This window comes from Plutella xylostella, chromosome 4 (genome assembly GCF_932276165.1).
Source record: "Plutella xylostella chromosome 4, ilPluXylo3.1, whole genome shotgun sequence".
NCBI lineage: Eukaryota > Metazoa > Arthropoda > Insecta > Lepidoptera > Plutellidae > Plutella > Plutella xylostella.
In genome coordinates, this window is record NC_063984.1 from 8,911,602 (window position 1) to 8,928,404 (window position 16,803).

Consider the following 16,803-nt stretch of genomic DNA (forward strand, 5'->3'; position numbering starts at 1 on the left):
GTGCGCGACCAAACTGGTTGAATGGACGTTCGATCGACTCATTCACGAGAGTCATGAGGCTGGATGCCGTCACGCGACGGACGGATTCACTTACATGTGTAATTATGTCGGTGCCCGCGACCGTGGAGTTATGTCAATATGTGTCGATATCGCGCGCCGGGCGGGAGGTGATTTGGCGAGCGTCCCGCCGCTAGATATGATCTAATTGCGCTGTTTCACTGATACTCTTCTGCTGCACGTCTCAGATACGATCACACTTCAATTATAGAACGCGATAATTCGCAATTAACACCGCCGACGTGCCTTCTATCTGCTAATGATCTAATATCAGCTGTTCTCACCTGGCACCTACACGCCAGTATCTCGGCTCCACTTGTTGATAATAAACTCGTCGGCGTCGGATCTATAAATGTAGGTCACTGTAATTTCTTAGATTTTACAATCTTATGACGTGATATTTGATAAACTTCATTCCCCGAAGCTTTGATCTGTTCAAACAGACCGTATCAAAGTGTAGGAAATGTGTTGGATTTTACGTTTTTATTACTGATCGTAATAATTTATAGGTCGCCCTCGTGCGCCCACGCATCTTCGGAATTTTATTTTTTATAATGTGTTTCGTTTAAATAGGCATGTGGTTCGGCAAATATTCAATGGCAACGACACTCACGAGGACATTATTTATACTTCGACTAATTGAAAGATACGAAATCATTCTCAAGTGTTTATAAACAGCTTGGATTATTCATGCAAGGACTTTATTCAACACAACAATTATTATCGACATAATTTGCATTCTAACAGAGATATTAACAAATGTATTTTATTCATTTAATAAAGTACCTACTTACAATCAAGGTATTCTATTCGTATATTATGTAAGTACATACGGACTAACCGCTTTACCGTTTCGTAAACGATTCACCGAAGAAACTTAAGATAAAGTGAAAGCATTGATATCATTAGCTATAATACCTACTTCGTATCCTACTTATTTAATTATTTTGTATTTAGCATAATATGTACCTACCTACTGTATCACCATACCATACTGTATATCCTTCTTTTTTATATGTACTTATATCCCAAGTAACATTTTTGGTTTTAGAAAGGTTTTAAAAAGGTTCTAGAACCTTTATATGGAAATCAACTCGTAAGTCTTAGAAGGCTCGATTACCTTATATTAACCTTATATTAACCTCCTGAGTGCAAAAAGGGCCCACTTTTTAGAACCTTTCTGAGAGCTACAGCAAAACCTATAGCTCAAACCCAGAACCTTTTGAACTACTTACACAGAACCTAAATAAAACCTACACAACCTTAATTTAACGTTAACATAACCTTGGAAGACAGCTTTTAAGTTCTAAATTAGTCCTGGATGTAACTCTTCTATAACTTGAAACATATTTGATGCATATTTGTAATGCCTTTCCAGGACTCTCGGGTTTTAAAATGTTTCTGTGTAAGATATTATAATAATTATAATAAATGGCGCCATTACCTGACACTTTCCAAGATTCAAAATGGCTAACTTGTAAGTGTTGTATTAATAAAAAATACAGTAAGTAGTTAGCCTGAAGTCAGGAAATATGAAAAACTTGTGCGACTAGCACTTTATCGTAATACTTTAGGATAATAGTTCTGTATACGTGACGGGCCTTTTGTAAATAATATATTTGAAGATATTTTAATTAAAAAAAAATTATAAAATTTTATGTTTGGTGTAAAGTTATATTAGAAATAAAAGTACTGTCTATATAAAAAAACATATATTTGGAATAGTATAGCACACGCTACTGAATTTTCCCCTAATTAATTAAAATGATTTTTTTTGCTAAGTTTTTGTTTTATTTCAGTGAAAAAATATGGCGGCCGTTAGGAAATTACTAAAAAGCATTAAACATATTTTGAGGATAACTCTAAAGCTTTAAAATATTCTTGAAAGACTTAAATCATGCCTTTAGCTCATAGCCAGTGCTTAATGCTTTTGGTTTTCACCAAGTAGTCCTAATTTGTTTGCCTAGACAACTGTCATCAGCCTAAAGGTTTCAGATAGGTTTTAAATAATACTTATAAGTGATTTCAACATTCCATAACTTTATGGTTGTATCAAGGTTAAAAATTTAACCTTAAGCTCTCACTTTAGCATAAATGCTAGCTTTTCTAGAACTTTATCAGGAGTCTACGACAACTATAAGATCCTAGAACTATATGCTCTTGAAATACATGTTAAAATAACGTTAATTTAAACTCTTATCAGCAGCTCCAAGGTTATATTAATAAACAATTGGTTTTAGGACTTATTAATCATTCTCAAGTACTCAATATGACCCGATAGCAAAGCATTAACCTTTTCACAACCCTTATAAAACCTAAAGGCATTTCTTACAACCTAAGCTCGAATGAAATGTTACTTGGGATGGCAGTCTAAGACTAGCCAGAAACTAGTCGATCGTAATTTTTTTTTTACAAAGACTTGTCACCCCAGTATTTTCAGATAGCAGTAACTCCAATCATAACTTTCTTTCCGCATCCGGTGGTAATACCGAAAACATTGTCAAAATCTGTCGAATAAACAGCTAAGTAATTCGCTTATCCAACACTCGAGTAACCGTCTTATAAATGGTATAATACGTAGGTACAATAAGCGGAATGAGCGAGAGATATTATTATGAAAGAGTCCCCAACAGCGGGGCGGGACGGCGGCGGCGGGCGCGGGGGGCGAGGCTGGTATGTGGGCTGCTCTCAACAACCGCGCTATCTCATCACTGTAATAAACCGGAAATAGTAAGGATCTAACAGTACGTTATCGATTTTGAGTGCTTATTCGGTATGAAGCATGATTATGTGGCATATTTATCCGACTGCCGAAGGAGGAGGGTAATGTTTTTCGATTGTATGTTTGTATGTATACTGTATGTATGTCTGTTTCTTTGTTCCCTCCTGTAGGCTAAACGGCTTGATAGATTTTGATGTATGAGGTATCGTTAGAACCGTATTGATTGCGCGATGGTTATAGGCTTTGTGACGTTACATTAAAATGTATATAGCGCCCTCTAGAGGACATAAAGTGATGATCGAAAAAATAATATTTTTCCAACTATGCTGTGTGGGGTATCAAATGAAAGGATTTGATTAGCACATTACAAAAATATGCATATTATAGGTATTTAAATCACAACACCAAAATTATTGAAATAAAAAAGTTCATAAACTAAAACCCGACTACTGACATAAAATTTCATAAAAAAAAACAACGAAAAAGTTACAAATAAAAATATATAATTATAAAAAAACAAAAAACCCGACTGCACGCTAAAAAGATGAAAACAAGCCCCAGTGTTAATGGAAAGTATCGCAGGCGGGGACCAACATGACCGCCACACAAGGTATTTAAGTAAAACCTACGATACTTTCCATTAACACTGGGGCTTGTTTTCATCTTTTTAGCGTGCAGTCGGGTTTTTTGTTTGCTTATAATTATTTTCATTTGATTTTGGGCAACCTGTGTATTTTGTAGGTACGTCAGTGTAGTCATTGCAGAACTTAATCATGTTTAGTAGCTTGGATATAAAAAAATCAAGGAGCAGTCATACTTCTACAAAGTTCCTACCTTACAGTTAAGATAGGCCACAAATCTGGATTAAAAGCTGGATCAGTTTAGAAAGAACTGAAAATACGGCCCCTACCTGCCTGACGCGGGCCACCGCTAATCAATTTAGCGTATTTATCGCACCGATGACGCTTCATTACCGCTCTGCGATTTACGATACCGATCGCCTTTCTTTAAACACAAGCAATGTAACACAAACATAGCGACATAGCCAGCGTGTTAATTGTCTTACAACCAATTATTTTTGTTTTATTAGCGGTGTTTTAGCAAAGCGGGTGGCCTATAGCTCTTTATAACAATGTTTATTAATTTATCGCCCTCTTCCTGTACAAAAACGTTTAATTTGAACTACAATAAATTAAGTTTTACATCTCATTAGTATCACCCTCGTGTAACATAAAAGTTTATATCATTCATTGGTGTTTTCAAAATTCCGGCACCGTTTATGACACAAAGCAAATTAACAATAATAATTCTGTTATTCTAATAATAAAATGGATGCTTTTTGTGGAGAAAGACCACCTGGCGTGCCATGGGTCGCGTCACCCGGCCCGGTGAATCAAAAGTCCATCAATGTCAATGGAGACGTGTACAGTCGGGTGCAACAATCCATACCACACTGTGTGACGTGTACAGGCGAGTGCAATAAGCCATACCACACCGGCATGACATGACGTGACGTGGAGAACCCTTATTATAACGTCTATCGTTTGATAAAAGTTTTAATGCGTTTGTCAAGTAGGCGTCGAAGCGTTATATCTGTTACAAGTGTAACAAGCTCTGAAATTCCTTCCAACGTATCGTTAGAAGTTGGATGTGAAATACTTCAATCGTTCTGGTTTAAAGTGAGTGTGTAGTTTATATGTGTAACCAACCAACTAACCTACACATGATGGAAATCTATTACTAACACCTATATAAAGGAATCTAGCTCTTACAGTGCGCATAATTGGTGTAAATGTTAAATGACCACAGCAGGAGACACCTGCCGCTAAAAATAGTTCTAAATTAAATTCTGTACAATCAAAATTTTAATTAAACCACTTTACGTTTAATTAAAATGTAAAACCTCGCCGGTTAAAAAGAGTTTTTGTTATTTCAGCTGCTAGGAGTTAATTGAATTTGAAACAAAACAAACTTACACACATACTTAATTTTTTTTATATTAATATCAACGCCAATATTTACATTTGCGCAGACAGACAAAATAAATTCTACCGCAGGTCTAGGTCTGAACAAAATTATAATTCATCAAATAATGATAATAATGAGTTCCAAAGCAAACAAACATTGGACAGAAACCGGTTGTGGAAGAATTTAGTCGTTTAGGTAGAGGACAGCAGCATTCTGGGACAGTCGACCGCCTGCCGACTACCCTCCTCACTGGGGCTTCAAATCCAACTTCAAATGAAGAAAAAAAAGTTTGTTGAAATAAATTTATTTTTTTGTAAAAATTAAAAACGTTTTGGTGGTAACGTCGCTTTTTAAACGTTGTTGGTGGGTTGAGTTCGTCACAAGTGAATTTGAGCGTGATCGAATTGTTGGAGGTAGATAGCAGAGTACAGTGTTTTTTAATGCGTAATTTTAAACGATTTCTGAATAGGTATATGTATTTTAAATGTTTATTTATTATGATTATGATGTGAGGTTTTTTGAGAACTTTGATCAGTGAACTATAATGCTACGCATTTTTTACTGCTAAATCTAACTTGGTTTACCCAAAATACCAAATGCAAATGAAATCTGAATATGTGGAACTCCAAGGGACTTCTAACCTACTCATTAATAGTATGACTAAACCTATCACAAGACAAGCCTGATGTAACACAATTAATAATGAAACAATCGAGTCATCCATGACTGGACTCGAACCCTGATCGCCGTAACATAATGAGAGCTTGATGGGCAAACGATTAACATCACATCACCAATTGAGCCTCTTGTACTAGCCATTCACTACAAATTGTCCCTCACCACCCCACATACCCCGGTGACGACGAGGAATAGTGTTCGCTATGTTAACAACATAGGGATCATAAACCGTTGTAGGAGATATTTCTCTAGGGGTCGAAGTTAAATGAATGGTTGTTTCGTGGCCTCACAGAGTCCGGCTTGTCTAATTACTAGTATTCTTTGATTGAAATTACCAACATTTATTATAATTGTGCCGCTTTCATCCGACGGCGCTGGAGGCTATTACTCTCCATCCTCAAAGAGATGCTTTTAATAAATTAATTAATCGCTGTTTAGATTTTTTGCGTTTGCCTCCAAGCTTTAACGTTGGTTAATTTTATTGCCCTCTGTTCCAGATTGGATTGTAATTTGGCGTTTGTTAGTTATTAAAAGTTGCTTATCTAATGATTCTGCAACTTTAAATGCCAATTTCTCCATAGTGGGTTAGAGCATAACCAGGGAGTAGTGGTTGACGTATGACACATCTGTCATGAATTTTATATGGAGATGACGTTTAATTTATAAATCAATAAATGTCGGTTTGATAACCGACAATGGAAAAATTGGCACTAAACCACACGTCATAATTTTGATGCGGTTCGATAACAAAAAAAAAACTTGTATCGTTACGAACTTAGATAAATTTAGGTGCAATTTGGCCAAGCTAAATAGGTGTTTCCCGTTATCGTCCGATTCTCATGATAGTCCGCGCGTAGTGGACTAACAGTACATAAAGATATGGTAATGAAATAATAAAGTAATGGAATTTAATGTCGTCGTGGTTGTCAACTCTTGCGCATCTGCTAACGGGAGTTGCCGGACTGTCGCATCATGATTATAGCTGTGTTTGTATCTAGGCTTAGCAAGTATGTTGAGTAAATAGATAAATTGATATAAAAATATATATTTCCTTATTATATTTAGTTAAATCTTATGTTAAAGTTCGATCTATATTGATAACATTCGTGATTTAGACAAAATAGTTAACTAAAGCTAATAAATACTAAGCTGGCTCAGAGCTCAGCTTGCTAGCCACTGATAGAGATGGATGGAAGCGCCTAGTGTCAGCCCCAGACTCCTCGGAGGAGTAGCGTGAATGAAGAAGATAGTGTTTCCATTTTAACCTTTTATGACGGTGAGGTGATAATTATTATGCATATAATATAATACATGGCAATAGGCCCGCCCCCTATTTCATTGGGACTAACATAACACTCTGGCGAAAAGTGGGTGCAGCAATGCACCTCTGCCTATCCCGTACATTAGTACAAGGCGTGAGTGTGTGTGTAATATAATACAACGTTGAAAACCATGTGAGTTTATTGGTCAATTGCCTATGACTCAGCAGTGCAACGGATGTTGTTAAATACTTATTCGCTTATAATTTTGCATTTTTTGCCATAACTACATCCGTTTGGCTAAACAACAAAAGTAAAATGAATCAAATATTGGCTGCATATTTATAAATATAAAAAAGTGATTTATAATTATGTAGCTGATTTAAGGCGTTTTTACTTTTTAAACATTACTTACAGGTGATTGTAGAGAATATTAGGAAATTATGCAACGGATGGTTTGACTAATTAATCCATAATTATCCAGGTTTCATCTAAGTCGGTTCAGCCATTCGAAAGTTATGCTCTCATTTGTTAGATAATTTTGACTTATTATAGGTATCTATTAAGTTCTTTAAAATAAGTCTCGTATAACATACAACCATAGGTGGATAGATACGTAAGGCTTCATTAATTTTCTTATGCATTTTTATATGAAAATTCACAGCACGCATGACAATGGCAATGTACAGAATATCTTCATAGACAATAATCCTAATTAACTTTACAACTCTTTCATTAAGAATTAATAACTTCATCAGGCGAGCTATAAAAGTTTAACTGTCTCTAATGATACGGTGTAGTTTCAACTTCTGCATATAATTTACTATCCACCTTGCACTTTATATTACGTCCCTAACTTTTATTGCAATTGTTTTTAATTTCACTATCTGAGCCATTTGTGCATTTCTGTTATTTAAGTTAGATTTAAGTTTTTTTTTATGGTGTGCAAATAAAGTATATATTGTATAGCTGTGCCCGCGAGCTTCGCTTCGCCTTAAAAAGTTTTCCCGTGGGAATTCCGGGATAAAAAGTAGCCTATGTTCTTTCTCGAGGTCTAGACCATATGTATACCAAATTTCATTCAAATCCGTTCAGAAGTTTTGGCGTGAAGAGTAACAGACAGACAGACAGACAGACAGACACAGTTACTTTCGCATTTATAATATTAGTTAGGATTATATTTGACAATAGAAGAAGTAATAATAGTCATTGATATGATTTCCTCATTTAAAGGCGACGGAAAACGAATTTTGTCGACAAACAGTCGTTAAAACTAGAAATAACGTTCCCATGCACAAACCATTATTTCTAGCTTTTATTTATATTCAGTAAGTATAATGTAACATTATATATTATGCAGGTGCAATTTTTGTTTTCTTACTAAGAAAACGTATATAATTATAATATACTACCTACTATAAGTAATATATAATATGCGATTAAAATTATCATAATATATGTCCTGAAAACATGCATTCGGATAACGTATATATAACGTATGTATATAATATATATGTATACGATTACACCTCTATACTTACAATATTTGGTATCAGCGTACGCAATATTTTATCTGTATTACTTATTTACATTTAATTAGGTATGAGTATAACAATACATACGATTAATTAAGATGTACATAACTTACCTGATTATCATGCGAAAGTAAAGTGGATCGATATACAAAAGAGCGTTTGTAGTTTCTAGTTAGCATAATCATTATATTTCGAATATGGAAGCTTGTGGAAATTCCGCGATAAATAGTAGCCTATGTGTATCCAGGGTGTCAGCTAACCTCATACCAAATTTCATTAAAATCGGTTCAGCCGTTTCGACGTGAAGAAGTAACAAACATACACACTCACAAACATTTATAATATTAGCAGGATAGTAGGATTCTAATCTAACGAGAATATTAGTACAATAAGGTTGTATAGCAGTAAAGGGCAGTTCACTGTGACTCACAGTTACACCTCCTCGCGCCGAGGAAGTGTTAGGAATCGTATATTAATTTACAGAAATGTTTATTACAGGTTGTAAAAAAAATGTAAACAAATTACACTTGAAGCCGTAAGTTTTTTTAGTTCTTGTAGGACCAAACTGAAATGGGTAAAGCAGTGTTAATATCTATCGAACTTCACCATGAAAAGAAGGGATTATTTTTTGCTTCAAAAAAGCCCTTGATAGATATTTAAAAAAAAGGATTACACGTAACCACGTCCGTGTCAGAAATTACAAATAAAATGGTTGTTCATATAAATATTTTGGTGTTAGTTTGGCATTTGTTTCAGAGACTCTGCCTATGAACGTTAAGTTAGAAATAAAATAAAAATACATACCTATTATATTATCTAATGATATCTAAGTGCGCTTAGCAGCAAATGCAATACTATTTAGCACATACATTTGTTGGAGCTGTTTAAATAATTATCACGATAACGCGCTAAAATGCCGCATGCATTTTAAAGTTTGAGAGTTTCGCAGGCCGATGTTAATTAAAGGAGGCTTGGCATAATAATATATGTATATGTATTTGGACAATTATATTTGTATGTTTTATAGCGTAGAAAATATTGAAATACATGCAGTGGCATTAATATGACTTTTTCATCTTATATTTCATACAATTATGTATTTAAATCTGATTTAAATGTAAGTCCCTATTCATGCCTTGGGCTTTTACAGAATACTTACTCGTTTTGTATTTTTATACATTATACGGTTATACCGTAATGTGACCGTGATAGTTTATATTTATGTGTTGGTTTTACTATTTTTAAAACAGACAAATGCCTACAAAACTACTTCCTTGTTTCGTTGCATATCATTATATCGTTCGTTCCGGGTCGTTAACAAAATTATGATGTGCTCTCTTTTAAAACCGGCGTAGGAATATTTTTACCACACACATAGCTCTATTCCATTGTTATTTTTTATTTAAATCGTACACATAACTATCATAACGATATGTTGTTTTGCATATTATAACCAGAATATGATAAAAAGAGATATAAATCCACAGACGCAATAAGAGTGTAGACTCTTTATTGCGTCGACATTTCCTAAAACATAGAAAAACTTAATAATAGCGCAAATATTTCTTAATTTTGCTTTTTTGTAAGAATTATACTGTTATAGTTTTCCATAAAATTGGTTAATTATTTAATGCAATAGATTGTAAATGTTATAAAGGCCAGTTCACATCGATCAGCGCCGCTAGTGCGTCAGCGGGCGGGTGAATAATGCGCCCGGGCCATTAGCGGTCATTATATGCAAATAATATTACACATTAGCAAGTGGTGTAACCGAACCTTTGAATATGCTAATACATACTATCGTACACATCTTGGCCAGAGAGTTTCAGGAATCTTATTTACCTGCTGGAAAGATAACTAGCCAGTGTTACTCCAATATGCAGTGGGGATAAAAGAAACATGAGAATTATACTATTTCTCTAGGTCAAAATAATGTTGCTTACAAGCAAATGTGCTGATCACCGTTTCTTATTATAATTTAAGTTTGGTCCAGTAATGTAATCAATAAAATCACAATTATCATTTCTCAATGAACAAAATGCAACTCCAAAAACCTGTCCGCATGTAATTTTTAACAAGTGGCAAAATATCGGTTGAAAAAGTTGAAATCGCTTGCTATGGAGTTTCATTAATCAATGGCCGACGACCGATGGATATTTTATGTTACCGCGGGCGGAGTGGGGACCAATTTGTCCACAGTTTTTTAATTAGTACCGATGCCGATGTGAGAAAATACGAATTGGATTTATGTAAGTTCGTTCCACTGTGCATGTTATGGACGACTCGGGTGGTAATATGAAAATCTGAGGCTTTGTCAGCGATTGTTGAATAAAGAATCCTTTCCAACAAGTTTATCAGTATTTAATTAGATACGTATGTGTCGTGTTTTTGTGCATATTTTTACATAATAAGGCAAGGACATCATATTTATAATATAACCAAAAAATATATAGGAACAATAAAGAGTTGTATTTTTTCCTAAACATGAGTAAATTTAAGACTAAATTAAGCTGATAATTAAACGCCAATAAGTAACATAAGAAGTTGTTTCGCAGTTCCCAGTGATCAAGGCTTTCAGGGGGCGCCCCCCCCCCCCTCGCCGGTGCATCGTCTTCCCCACCCCCGCCCAGGGCTCTAATTAGGCTCACATTCTCATTCCGTTTTCGCGTTTAATTTCGCTGGTGGTTTCGCCTTAATTACGTTATTCGCGGCGGGACGGGGCCTCGCCTTGACTAACCAAATTAACCGCGCTTTTATTGCTACAGCTGTTAGAGTTATAATCGAACGTGATGAATGATTAGTCTTCTAGTTGATGTTATAGGTCTCCAAGATTTGTTTGAGTTTTTAAAAATAAAAAGGTGGATGAAACGATAGAACTAGTGAACCCATGACGACCGAATGGCGTAGTGGTTAGTGATCCTGACTACTGAGCCGAAGGTCCCGGGTTCGATTCCCGGCTGGGGCAGATATTTGTTTAAACACAGATATTTGTTCTCGGGTCTCGGATGTGCCTGTAAAATGGCAATAGGCCCGCCGCCTATTACATTGGGACTAACATAACACTCTGGCGAAAAGTGGGTGCAGCAATGCACCTCTGCCTACCCCGCAAGGGAGTACATTAGTACAAGGCGTGAGTGTGTGTGTGTGTGTGTGTGTCGTGAGTGGAATAAAAATATAACGGTTGTTGAGTTACATTTATGTGTCTTTGTTTGTGTAGCCTATCTATGAATATTGTGCTCATCAATGAAAATTTGCCAGTGTCACTTTTAGGCGTTCCCCATTCAACAGCCCCATATTATTAACAGGATGACTTGCATTAAAAATTGGCAGTCCGTGTATTGATTGAAAAGAAATCACTTAGCAGGTAAATATCGGGTGGTTTTGTTGTTCGTTCAATAATAAGATTTTTAAACGCTACAAAGTATCCAATCAATGAGGTTTGAATAATGAAGGTTCAGCTGACGGCTCCCAGGCCTCCCCCCTCCCCTCGCTAAACACGCACTGTGTAAGGGTTGCCGATTGCGGGGGAAACTAATTAAAATAAAAACTATTTGGTGTATATAGTTTAAATGGCATATGTAATGGTTTGTGTGTAAGCAGGTCTTAGGTAAGGCACCTTTTCAGAAAAGAGTTGCTGTAAGTATCTTAGAAAAAACATGTTTACAGACGTAGGTAGGTACTTGGTCGCATTCCTTTGGAAGTGTCCTATATTTTTCATTCCCAACACTGGGCGTTTGAGGGCTATCATAATATAAATTATGATTGTGTCATTCACTTTTAAGTTTGACTGAATAGATTGATTGTGTTCTATAGTGTTTATGTCTACTAACAATAACCATTCATCATCAATAAATCATATTTAATTCATAGTTTAAAGCCCAAATAAACGTTTTATACTTACATCCTTTTGTGATATTACCTATATTGTAGCGAATAGCAACCCTAAAGATAAAACTACAAAATGAACCTTAAAGTAATTGCCATAGTGCCGTGCCTGTTTCATATCCCCATTGCATAGTAGATTTAATATCTACTATACCAGGAATAGGTGGAAAGATATAAGTATATATAATAACTGTGCGTATTAATTAATTATGCATGGAAGGAATGTCGTGTAGAATGAAATATTTTATTGATTTTAAAATTATAACGTTTATAGATTCAATATTTTTGTTTTAATTATTACGTGTCGAGTAGTTGCAATAACTACGTCTTTTTGTTGATGGTATTATTACTAGGTCTTCTTGCTACAGCCATGACCAATAATGGATATAATTTTGGACTACCATCACGCCATTTCCAAAATCCTTAGGGACAGTTTCATAATGTCTGGATAATGAGTACCGGTAGCATAAAAGAAATATGTTATCATTCCCTGTAATTATGTTTTAGACAGTGACGGCATGTATTAAAACCCACAGGTACCTAGCCATTTTCTAGACATTGTGAAACAGGCCCCTTATCGTACTAATAATTATGCTGGTATGCTACAGACCAAAGTAAACCATCGAAAAGTCGTTCAAATATGAAAAAACACCACTAAAACTGTATTGTATGCGGCTAAATACATCAAAAGTAGCTAATCTACCTACGTCATTTAACAAGATGTTTACAAACTATTCTAATTAAGAGTCCCTCAGACGTCGCCCTCGAAATTAGCACGAAACAAAGACATCATTACCACCCCCGATCGCCGCGGCAGGTGGAACCGGACCAGTGCCGCAACTCCCGACTCCCAACTCACTAATACGATTGAGGACACTTGTTAATGTCAACGGACAGAGCTAAAAAAAATATACCACGCTGATCTCATAAGCTGTGTACTGTCGGACATGTATACATAGGTACTGTCTTTCATATCAATAAGGGAAAATGTATAGGTATTTTATGTATTCCACATGAAATTTATTTAAATAGAGCGCTGTAGTTTTGGTTTGACTGCTTGACACAATATATTGTATTATAATATGTAGATGCACCAATGAGTACTAAAATTTCAAAACTTATAGATTAAAAAGTACCTATTGGCATCATCAGACTATTTTAAACATATCTATAACTTTATGCATTGTACTGATTATACAAGTTGCTTGCGCTTTGATACAAACTTAGAACTTTTAGTCGCAAAATAGATGCTACCAACTTTATTGGGTCTGTTTCATTCATTGAATCGCTACCGCTCGCCAATAAATTATATTAAACGGCAGCCAAGCCTTCACTGCCCCGTGCGTGATAGTAGAATCAGATCATTAGTTAGAAGCTGCAGCACTGTCCGCGTATCGCGCGCGGTGTGATTTAACGAACTACGCTAGCTGCGCACGCGACGCCGCTCATTAGTTCACACGCAACTCGCAACCTTATACAGAGTTCAGAAAACTTTACACTCTACCAAAACGGTAAACTGTGCTTATTATGTAAATTAGATTTGGTTTCCACCGCCTCCGCATAGTTGATGGTTTAATGTTGTGAGAGTGAGTAAGCGTTGTGGGTCATCTTTTCATTTAACCCAGCTGCGTTATGTGTGACAAACGTGGATTTCAGTTTTGGTGGTACCGGATGCAGTTGAGGTGCCGCAGGGATCGCGCCAGGTGGTGGTATTGTAGCAGTCATTCATTATGATCATCGACTCGCAGGCTAATGACTTTCCTCACGCGTAGCCTGCCTTGTTACAGGGTGCTTCCAAAAGTCGAACATGCCCGGAAAAAGTTCCTTAAACGCAAAAGCTACGAAAACAGTGATTAAAATTAGCAAAATTTAATTTCGAAATCGCTCCTGAGAGAAAGGGCTACTGAAATAATTGTCTATTTTGCGCAGAGAAATAGAATTACAATCTAAATTAATTACGCTTTTAAAGCGTCCGTTATTCTTAATTAGTCTCTGCACCGCGGCAAGAGCTCGCGTTCTCTTAATGAAGGGTAGTTTCAAATCAGTGCGTTTGATCAACTCTGTGCAGTCTTAATTACGGCACCCGTTCCGCGCGGGACAATCCGGTTATTTATGACTACATAAGCTTGATTATTCTTTAATGAATACTTGTTTTAAAACGCTTAATTAAGTTTTATTGCGACAGGGCGGCTCAGACGGCGTCCCGTCGCTCCGCCGGCCGCGAGCTAATTGGATCGGGTTGACGCCCCCCCCGCGCCCCGCGCCCTGTGCCCGCACCCCCCGCGCCTAATTGTATGAAATTGCTAATTGGAAAATTTTATAAACGCGGCCGCCCGCAGGCCCGTGCCCACGGCCCGTCCGGCTGCTACTGGCCCAGAAACTTATAAATCAAAGGGTCACCAATACCACTCACAACTTCTTTCAGCCAGTGTAGCACAGGACGCTATTAAGACGTGACAAAAATTCTCCGTCGTGCTCGCTCTTGAGGCTGCGCGATGTGAGTGACCGCGATGCAAAACTCTTGTCACGTCTTAAATGCGCCCCGTACTAGCCCTTCAGGAATAGCCATACATTGCGCCCTTGTTTTCCTCGAGAGCATTTTTTTGCTAAGTACCATCCTCTAACCAATGCTTGTTATTTTGTTGCAGGCGTGCAGTAGTGGTGGTCGCTCGGCGGCCCCGCAGCCGGCAAGCTGGCCGCCAGCGCGCTCAGCATGAACCCGCATTACCACGGGTATGCGGAGCTCAGCTCGCCGCACCCGCCCTCGCCCGAGGCAGCCTTCGCCGCCAGCAACGGCCATGAATACCCTCACAATAACAACAACCCAGCACTAAAAGAATGCGCCGGCTGTGGAGGCAAAATAGTAGAAAGGTTCCTCCTACATGCCCTCGACAGATACTGGCACCACGGCTGCCTGAAGTGCGCGTGCTGTGGCCAGGCGCTCGCGGACATGGGACGCTCCTTCTACTTCAAAAGCGGGATGATATTGTGCAAAAGCGATTATACGAGGTGAGTTTTTGTGGTTGTTTGTTCCCTTTGGTAGTTGTAGTTTTTATGGATGTTTGATTAACTTGAAGAGTGTAATTTAATATTTAAACCGTGTCCTATTCATTTCAAAAAGGTTCAGTTTTGGTACCTGATACTCGGCATAACAAGCCGCTCACTAATCCGTGAAACTATGTGTACGCCAGCGTGGTAACTGTCTCGTATTATTAGTATTCGATCTCTCCAATTTAGTATCGAACTCTCTTATTGATCGTTAACAGAAATCAGTTTTTAGTTCGTCATCTAACGATGACAATAGCGTGTCTGTCAAACGTTCGGTCCAAAAAAGGTCGACGTGAAAGCCGCCGGCGCATTGTATGAAAATACACGGCGCGGTAGTCGCTACCTGCGCCTGCGCAAAAACCGGCGTTTACACACAAACAGCGGCTCCCGGAGCTCCCCTTCGACCGAACTCGTTAAGAACGCTAGGAACTAATTTAGGCCGCCACCGGCTTCGCTTTTTCCTCCGCGTCTCTTCCTAATTAGCCGTTTGCGTTTTGCACTAAAATAACATTAATTAAAAACCCCTAAAGCCCCTTTTAAATTAAAACGTTTATTATGGGAAACACAGGCAAGTGCATGTTTCCATTGCTTTTCAATTTACACCCACCAATTACGAGTATGTATTGACGATTTATAAGTCCCAGGTGCTTATTAAACTATGCAGACTTGCATTTTTACTAAGCGAGCGCCTGACGTAGCAATTAGTTGTTTAAACCACCGGTTGCCACACGCAATGACTTTAATTGATATAAAAACTATTATGAGTATATGAAAATACCTTCTTCCTTCTACCGTCGTTAAAATAGCATAACTGTATGATAACTTACTTTATAGTTGCATAAAACATTTGTAATCTCGTTCTTTCACGTTTGCTGATGTAGATATTGTAGATGCATTATTAAGATACGTTTGTTAGGAAAACTGCGATTATGGTTTACATATTTTTTTCTATAAATATTTATAACTTAATTATCTTTTGAGGAAAGTTAAAATAATATCTGTGATTATAATATAAAATAGCTTATAATATAAAATATGTAATTATGATGAGGAACTACTCTCTATAATACCATAGAATAACAAGTATACAGTAGTAGTAGCACTAGTACCTACTCGTTATTCTATGATAATATTAAATTTATCACTGTTATATTATGAATCGGTCGTAGGTACATACATAAAAAATATAATTATAATAATATACCTATTATAAACAATGTCATCACTATGCTGAGATTTTATCGTCATATTAGAGGTATATGTTCTACCAGGGTAGATTTATTATGTGCTAAGCGTTATGAAATCAGCTGTTGACGCCCAGACTGTAGAATACGGTCCTAAGCCTATGTCCGTCGCACGTGGCCCACAGCTGAGCGTCGCCACTCGTTCATTAGCTAAACTGAAGGAATTCCACCCAATTAAGGCGACATCCTCGCACGGGACACGCCACTTTTTGCACCAAACTGCTCCGATAAAGCACTGAAGATATTGGCTATTCTGTTACCCTTTAGGCTTCATTAACATTCTCGAAGAAACGACGTTTTAGTGAACTGACGGCCGTAATGCAATTTAGATTAAGCGTTTTTAATCGGCGGCAGTGTTCTTGGTGTTTTTTTGTATGTTTAGTTATAGCTGGCTTGGTACGGGTATT

At 37.0% G+C, this 16,803-nt stretch overlaps 1 protein-coding gene across 2 annotated transcripts in view; it reads left to right on the forward strand.

Moving 5' to 3' along the window:
- Positions 1-16,803, forward strand: part of LOC105386300 (LIM domain transcription factor LMO4) — a 132,404-nt gene that overhangs the window by 63,658 nt on the left and 51,943 nt on the right. For both annotated transcript variants that reach the window (XM_038120808.2, XM_011556821.3), the window contains exon 2: positions 14,753-15,113. In XM_038120808.2, coding sequence (XP_037976736.1) covers positions 14,818-15,113 — 296 coding nt within the window. In that variant the 5' untranslated portion in view covers positions 14,753-14,817. The remainder of the gene's footprint in view (positions 1-14,752; positions 15,114-16,803) is intronic.